General features: G+C 47.4%; 1 protein-coding gene across 4 annotated transcripts in view; it reads right to left on the bottom strand.

Moving 5' to 3' along the window:
• The window catches only part of FRMD5 (FERM domain containing 5), a 341638-nt gene that overhangs the window by 30473 nt on the left and 303008 nt on the right, over window positions 1–8157 (bottom strand). For all 4 annotated transcript variants that reach the window (XM_029237304.1, XM_029237307.1, XM_029237306.1 and 1 more), the window contains 2 exons: window positions 4250–4347; window positions 1957–2080 (listed from right to left, as the gene is read on the bottom strand). In XM_029237304.1, coding sequence (XP_029093137.1) covers window positions 1957–2080; window positions 4250–4347 — 222 coding nt within the window. The remainder of the gene's footprint in view (window positions 1–1956; window positions 2081–4249; window positions 4348–8157) is intronic.

Genomic DNA, 8157 nt, shown 5'->3' with positions numbered 1-8157 from the left:
CCTGTGTAAGGAGTGCCTGTGTAAGGAGTACCTGTGTAAGGAGGAGTACCTGTGTAAGGAGCGCCTGTGTAAGGAGTACCTGTGTAAGGAGTGCCTGTGTAAGGAGTACCTGTGTAAGGAGGAGTACCTGTGTAAGGAGTACCTGTGTAAGGAGCGCCTGTGTAAGGAGCACCTGTGTAAGGAGCGCCTGTGTAAGGAGCACCTGTGTAAGGAGCGCCTGTGTAAGGAGCGCCTGTGTAAGGAGTACCTGTGTAAGGAGCGCCTGTGTAAGGAGCGCCTGTGTAAGGAGTGCCTGTGTAATGAGTGCCTGTGTAAGGAGGAGTGCCTGTGTAAGTAGTACCTGTGTAAGGAGTGCCTGTGTAAGGAGCGCCTGTGTAAGGAGGCATTTTGTAGAATGCAGATGTTTACCCCCACCAGCGCACCTGAGACACAGGGAAGGTGTTTGGAAAATGCTGGCGCAGCAGGCAAAGGACCGGGCACCAGAGGCAGCTGAGCACCGCTACCCCTTCCAGGGAGCCTCCTTATTCCCTGTGTGGAGACTGGAGGGCTCCGTGGGCTGCATTCACCCTCAACCCTCTGGGACCCTCAAAGTGGGCATCATTTCCTGAGGAATCCCCTGACTTCTATGAGGTTTCTGGAGGACTGTCCCCACTGCTCTGACATCTCCTAAAACCCTCCTGGCAGGGGCTCCTGGCTGTCCCAGCACACCCTTGATCTCTCCTTTTAATGAGCCAGGAGCCCTCACAGATGTGTTTATTCTGACCTGTACCACAAGGGGCCACTATTCCCTAAGAGTGATGGGAGGAGCTGGGGCAGCACCTGCACAGGGAGAGGGGTGGGAGGCGGCTAGGATTCCACCTCTGGTAGGTGTCTCCATTCCTCTGGAGGGTGGGGACCAGTCCAACCACACACAGTGGGCAGGAGGTCTGTTTATAAGGCTAAAGAGGCTTTGGGGACGTATTTGTTGGTAAAATCTTTGAGTGAAGGTGAAGATTTTTTGTTTCGGGGGGCATCAGGTAGGAACTAGTTTAAGGTTAATGTTATCATTAGAAATATCTTTTTCCCACCCCTTGGACATTGTCATTCCCCAGAAAGGTAGTTACACAAACATTTGAAAAGATTTTTTTTTTAATTGCACTGTATTAATATGATAGCAGGTTTTATTTTACAATGCTGTATTCTATATACATTTTTTCTTAGTTTATCAGTTTGGGGAATCTGTGCTCCAGTGTGCCATACAAAGTAGAGCCTAAACACCCTTTTGTTGCTTTTTAAAAAACCAACCTTTGTAGAAAACACTATTTCATATGGGTGAGAGGATGCACTGATGCTATTTTATGGGATGTGGCACATTCTGGGTGACCTAGGAGAATCTGAGGAGGACAAGCCTCCTGCTTCCAGCTGCTTCTCCCCTCCTTCCCTCAGTGCAGGGGTGTGGGGTTGAGGAAGCAGTGCTGAAGACACACCCTTGAATGAGGTGCTCTCAAGGTACCCACACCAGCTATGAATCAGGCCAGCCCTGTGTGGTCCCATCCACTGATCCAGAAGCCACCTGTCACTGTCACGGACCAAGGTCAGAGGCTTGCCCATTTTTCACATCGCCACTTAACCCCTCCTCTCTTCCCTCTTCTGCTGTTTACGTTTTCCTTTTCCTTTTCCCCAGTTCATGATTCTTCCCTCTGTCTCTTCACTTATCTTAGTGAAGCAAATACCTTTCAGAGGCCAATCCTTCTCCATTTTCCTTACCTATATAGCTTCTCTCTTGCCTTCAAGCCTCAGCCTACACCACTGTTCTTGGAGAGGGAGCCTTGAGGTTGTACTGTCAGTGGATCACTGAAAATGGTACATCCCAGAGTCAGGAAGGCTGGGTCTGCAGGAGCAGAGGATGCAGTGCAGAGGCTGTGTGCTCAGGCTGTGAGGGAGACAGTGGCCTGGCCTGAACCGAGTGTCACGCACCTGAGTTCTGTTTTGTGAATCTCAGCAATCTTCCTTTCCAGCTTCTCTGAATGTTTAGGGAAAAACTGGAACTTGGAGCTGTAGCCTTCAGGGTGTTTTCCTGGGTCATAATCCCCAATCTCCGCTTGCAAAAGGAAAGTAGAGGAAAACAGTTGTGGAGATAGGTAAATCATCACTGGCAAAACAACAAGAGATTAACACAGAGAGCAAAAGCTAAAGTCTGCACCACATTTGCAAAGAACAGTGGATCCTGAGCACAGCTGTGAGTCGGGCAGAGGGCATGTTCCTCAGGAGCAGGCCCACCTTTGTTTTCCCAGGTGTGCACACTGAGTTGATATCAAGGCCAAGTAGAGAAGGTAGAGCTGACCCTGCGTTCTGAGGTCACCACATGTAAATTTGCAATAAAAGAGCAGAAGTCTGCACCATGGCCCACAGGCTCCCGGAAGAGAGCCTGAGAACAATGCTCTTTGTGGCAGCACAGAAAACTGTGAGCTTGATCAGAAAGACAGAAGCTTTTGGGCCTGAGCCACATCCAAAGACTAAATCTCGTTTTGAGGATTTTAGCAGGGACACAGCAAAATGATGAATGAACCATGACCCAAACTCAGAACTCAACTCTCAGTCCCAATCAAATCAGATCAAGTGAACACATTTGAATAAATATTCACTGAGGGCTGAACAGGTGCCAGACCCCCTGGAGAGGGCTGCAGAGTGGGAAGACTGGCTATAAGCAGAAAGGGCCGCTGAGTTCAGGAGCACCAGGTCCTAAGGCTGACTTCTCCGTTCCCAGCAGGGGGTGGGGCTTTCTCGTCCTGCAGATTCACAGAGAGAGTCCATCCCCAAAGCTGCTGAGATCTCAGATCTGGGGGGGCCAGTGGGCCCAGGCTACTCCCTACAATGTGTTCCTAGGTCAGAATCCAGCCTTCTCCACATGCAGCATTCCACAGGGAACACTGTGTGTGTCAGGAGGAAGGATGTTAAGAAGTTCAGCTGCTTTGTGGTTGTCTTTTCTCCTCCCCTAGTGAGAACCACAACCAGTGCAGGTGAGAAGTCTTGAGTGGGGAGTAAATATTAAGAGGAAAATGTGCCCTTTTTTCACAACTGAATATTGTTCTGTGGCACAGGTCTCCTCATAGTGCCTTCCAGACTACTCGGGAATTTCTGTCATTTAGCAAGAGACTAAAGGTTTCCCTGGGCTTAAAGTCTGAAGTGATCTTGAGCCATGGAGTCATTTATTATGATTTTACTTAGAAAGCTCCAAATGGGAAACATCAATGTTGGATATCAATAACTTCTTTAAATTAAAAAAAAAGAAAATTTCAATATGGTTGTCAGGGTAAAACTAGAGTTTAAAATCTCACTTAGATGGGACCAGGTTTTCCTTTAAAAAATGAAAGGAGTATCTTTGGGTACCTTAAAGTTGGCAAGTACCTTCTAGACTTCAGGCTTAGGAGGTTTTTAAAAACAGGAGTCTCAGAAGTCAAAGTTGTAATAGGCTGACTTTTACATTCTTAACGCAGCTGTGATATTTTTTTTTTTGCCGGAAGAACTTTCGTTTCTTATTGGCAAGCATTTTTTTAGGTTCTGTTCACAAAGTAGCTTCCTGGAGTTCACAGATTTCTGATTATGAATTCAGATTCTTTGATAGAAACTTCATGATTTTAGTGCTATGGTCCAAAATAACCCAGTGACAGCTTCAGGCCAAAGGACTAAGAGAAGTCTACGAACTTAGAATACTTAGAAGTCCCCTGCATTTCACGAAAGGAGAAAGGATCACATACGAAGAGTACGTACCTTTCCCACTGTTTTGCAAAAACCGCCAGTCTGGGTATTGGCTGAATACAACCCCAACTCTGCCTTCTTTGCATGTTAGAAAATGGGTTTGTTACTTGGAAACATTTTTAACTTAGAGCACTCTGAATGGAAAGGTCTCTGAAACAGATACCAGAATTCCAAGGTGCTTCACATCTTTGAGATTTGAATAAAAAGACAAGAAAAAGTTGATTTGGATTACTCTCCAGAGTCTCGATAACTTTATCGACCAAGGGTGCAAGGAAAGCCACCCCCCTGAACAGAGTCTGAAGGGGCTGCCTGAAAGACTTTAGGTACAAACGATTTAAGGTTGTGTGGTCAGAGCTTCCTGGGACTAGGGAGTCCAGGCAAAGTCTTTTAACTTGGGCTCTGTTTCAAGTTAGATACTGTTTATATCCAAGAAGTAGTCATCTGCGGCAACTGAAATAATGTAATCAGTACGTAGCATGAAAGGCAAATTTATCCTGTCAAAAGTCATTACCTTGAAGGATATAAGCTGCTAACAAGGCAGCATCTGATGTTTTACAGAGGAGGCGGCCGTGGTACAGATCCCTTTTGATCTGCAGGAAGACTAAATACCTGGAGAGAAAACAGAACATGAACTATAAAGGATTTCTTTGATTGCTTTAAAGACATAAATATGTAATATAAGCCTATCAAAATCTCTGTCAGGACACTTTTACTACATTAAAACAAAAATCTCAAAACATACCACAGAACAAATAACATTTTTCATTTCCCTGAAGGCTCTTTGAAGCACTTTGCCCTGAACTGATTTTGAAGTTCAATTCAAAACAACCTGTCAGTTTCCTTCTGTAGCTCAAAACAGAAATGGCGGGCTTCCCTGGTGGCGCAGTGGTTGCGAGTCCGCCTGCCGATGCAGGGGACGCGGGTTCGTGCCCCGGTCCGGGAGGATCCCACATGCCGCGGAGCGGCTGGGCCCGTGAGCCATGGCCGCTGAGCCTGCGCGTCCGGAGCCTGTGCTCCTCAACGGGAGAGGCCACAACAGTGAGAGGCCCGCGTACCGCAAAAAAAAAAAAACCAAAACAAAAATGGCACTTCCTGGTTAAAAGCATCGTCCCCCAGTGCTGGGAGTTGGAAGGAGCCGGCCCCGCTCAATTCAGTGCCGAGAAAGAAACCTGTGTCATAAGAGAGGGGCTGATGGGGCCTCTCTCCGCCTTGGACTCTCGCTGACGTTGCCTCTTAAGAAGCAGAGAGGTGGTGAAGGAACTAGCCCTGGGGAGAGTTCTGCCTCGGCTTGCCAAGTCAATCTGTCCATATGTGGAATGGCCCTCATTATGGGCAGAGGTCAACCAGACCTCTCAGAATTTGAATAAGGTGTAAGAAGAGGCACCGGTGAAGGAAATGCACAAACTTGTGGCTAATATTTCTTCAACCGTAGGAAGCTCACCTCAGGTGGAAGCAGGCTATCAAGAACAGCTAATAGTAGCTGATGTGTATTGAACACTTACTATTTCCCAGTCCAGGACTTACACACTTGACATCAGCATCTCACCTAATTTTCGCATACCACTTTGAGATATATATTGTTATTATCTCCCTTTTTTAAGATAAACTGAGGCTTAAGTGATTTTCTCATGGGCACATAACTGGTAAGTGGCAGAACCAGGATTCAAATTCAGGACTGAGGTTGGCTCTTCATCACTGTGTTATTCTACCCTCTTTGCACTATAAGTGCTTTGTAGTTTCACAAGTAATTGGGTGGACTCTGTTGCCATGGAATGGAACTGTTGACGTTCCATTCTGAAAGGTCTTTACAAGGAGTGGGGTCTCTGATGTTCACAACCTCACAGGTGCCCTGAGAAGAGCAGAGGCCTGGGGTATCACACCCTTAAGTGAGTCACCTACCACAGTGGCTCCTTGACAGGGGGCATTTGTGGTGGTTTGAAAATATGTCCACAGGGAATTCCCTGGCGGTCCAGTGGCTAGGACTCTGCACTTTCACTGCTGAGGTCGTGGGTTCAATCCCTGGCTGGGGAACTAAGATCCACAAGCCGCGTGGCATGGTTAAAAAAAAAAAAAAAAAAGTTCACAAATTCCTTGATACTCCTCATTTCCAGAGGTAGAGCTTAATTCACTCCATTTGAGGGTGGGTTAGACTCAGTGGCTTGCTTCTAACAAGCAGACTAAAGCAGGAGTGGTAGTTAGTGTCTGACATCTGAGACTAGGTCATAGTGTCCCTGCAGCTTCCTCCTTGTGCTCTCCTTCTCTTGGATCACTCACTCTGCTCGAGGACACTTAAGCAGCCCTATAGAAAGGTCCATGGTGAGGAACTGAGGCGTTTTGCCAACAGCTAGCAAGGAACTGAAGCTTTCTGCCAACAGCCATGTGAGTACACCATCTTGGAACTGAATCCTCTGGTCAAGCCTTCAGATGACCACAGGCCCAGCCAACCACTTGGCTGCAACCCCAGGAGAGACCCTGAGCCAGAAGCACCCAGCTAAGCCACTCCTGAATTCCTGACCCACAGACACTCAGAGATGAGAAATACTTTTAAGTGAAGTTTTGTGGCATTTTGTTAAACAGCCATAGATAACTACAGCATCCTCACAGGAGTAATGGGAATATGGTAAAATTCCCTTAAATTCCATCAGTTTGAACCAAAAAGAAATTGGGCACTCCCTGGACAACTAGAGGTGTTTCTATTGCTTCTGTTTTCAGGCTGAAGAATAAAACAGAGGATTCCATGCCCACTTGATCATGTGAAAATGCTCAAAAGAAAGAGGACCAATGACAGCACAACTTCTGGGGTGAGGAGGGGCACCAGCACGTGACTCTGAGAGCTCGGGGCTTGGTGATTCAAGTCATTAAATAGAAACGAAGGAGCAATCAAACCTTTTCTCCTAAAGCTTTGCTATTCAAAGTGTGGCCCACACGACAGGGGTATCAGCAGCATCTGGGAGCTTGTTGGAAATAGAGAATTAGGCCCATCTGAGACCTACTGAATCATTTAAACAAGATCCCCAGGTGATCTGTACATAGATTAAAATTTATGAAGCACTGTCCTAAGAAAATTCGCAAGCATCCTTCTAACCACATCAGGATGGACTGCCCTCCTCAAACCAAAGGGAAGGTGACTACTGTGGTCCGGAAGTTAACAAGAACTCCCCTTCTTATCCCAACCACTCCCACTCGGCCCCAAGGAAAACTGAAGGAAAAAGACATCGTGCAATGAGTAGTAATTTTTTAAGTTGGATCTACCAGATCAAGCTTCTCTTCACTCTGCTTCCCACGAAGAAATGCCACAGGTGTGTGGAAGGAAGGGGGCAGTGCTTCTCTGCCTCTCACTGCTTCAACTCCCACCTTCCACCGGCTTTGGCAGGATGTAGCAGCAAGCCTTTGGCCTCTTACAGATCACTCCCGGGGCCTGAGTTCATGCATCACTCCTCCCACACCTCTCTGCTTGTCTGTGTCCAAAATTCAGGGGCTGCACGTACGGGACTGAAGGAGATATTTCAAAGGCTCTGGATAGTGGTCCTCAATGTGGTGGTGAGGACAACACCCCCCACCCCGGGGAGGAGCATGTGAGAGTCAGTGTATGGGTGCTGCTGGGTTTGAAAAGGCTCCTCTAGATCTCCAAGGGGGACACGCTCCTCCTCACAGTGAGAACCACGACAGGTGCATGACAGGTGCCTCAGGTGAGCTGGAAAGGAAACAAGGCTTTTCCGCTGCTGGGCGGGGTTCCTTCAGACTTCAGAAGGTAGAACAGCTACAGGGAGGTCAAGGGTAAGGCCGTGGGAACACTGTCAAGCAGTGGTGCAGCAACTGGAGGGGAAGGGGATGGAGGGGCAAGTCAACATCCTAAAGAAACACACCACAGTCTGCAGAGGACGAGATGAGCTCAGGAAAGAATCAACTGACAGTTACACTAGGGGTCCCCCCTCCCTTTTCTCCCCCAGCAGCTTCCGTCAAGCTTTGTGTTTTGTTCATTTAAGGAGGTAACCAATGACTCAGTGTTGTTGGTCATGAAAATACATCCCACATGACTCATAGCATCCTTAGACCTATTCCCAAGAGGCCCTGGCATGTTCTCCCCTGCGACATAAGGGCCTAAGGAAGACTATCTTGTTGCCTGAGGCATTGTCACCAGGGCCACTGAGTTGCCAGGCAAGGGATCAGCCTGCTTATAATGAGCAGCTCATAATGAGGCTGGTTGGGCTCCCCAGTCTCAGACCCTCATAGTAGGAGTTACAGAGCCTAACTCTCGCATTTTATAGCTGAGGAAACAGAACCCGCATGGTGATTCAGTGAGCTATGGTTAGGGAGAAAAGGGTCCTAAATGAAGTCAGGGGAACTCCTTGTCATCAGAGAGAAATTCTCACTGGAATGAAAAAGAAATCAGATTTAGACCAGATTTAAGACAAAAAG

This window comes from Monodon monoceros, unplaced genomic scaffold (genome assembly GCF_005190385.1).
Source record: "Monodon monoceros isolate NGI ecotype Baffin Bay Population unplaced genomic scaffold, NGI_Narwhal_1 Super_Scaffold_21, whole genome shotgun sequence".
NCBI lineage: Eukaryota > Metazoa > Chordata > Mammalia > Artiodactyla > Monodontidae > Monodon > Monodon monoceros.
Note: the sequence above shows the minus strand (reverse complement) of the source record. Positions and strands in the feature narration are given on the sequence as shown.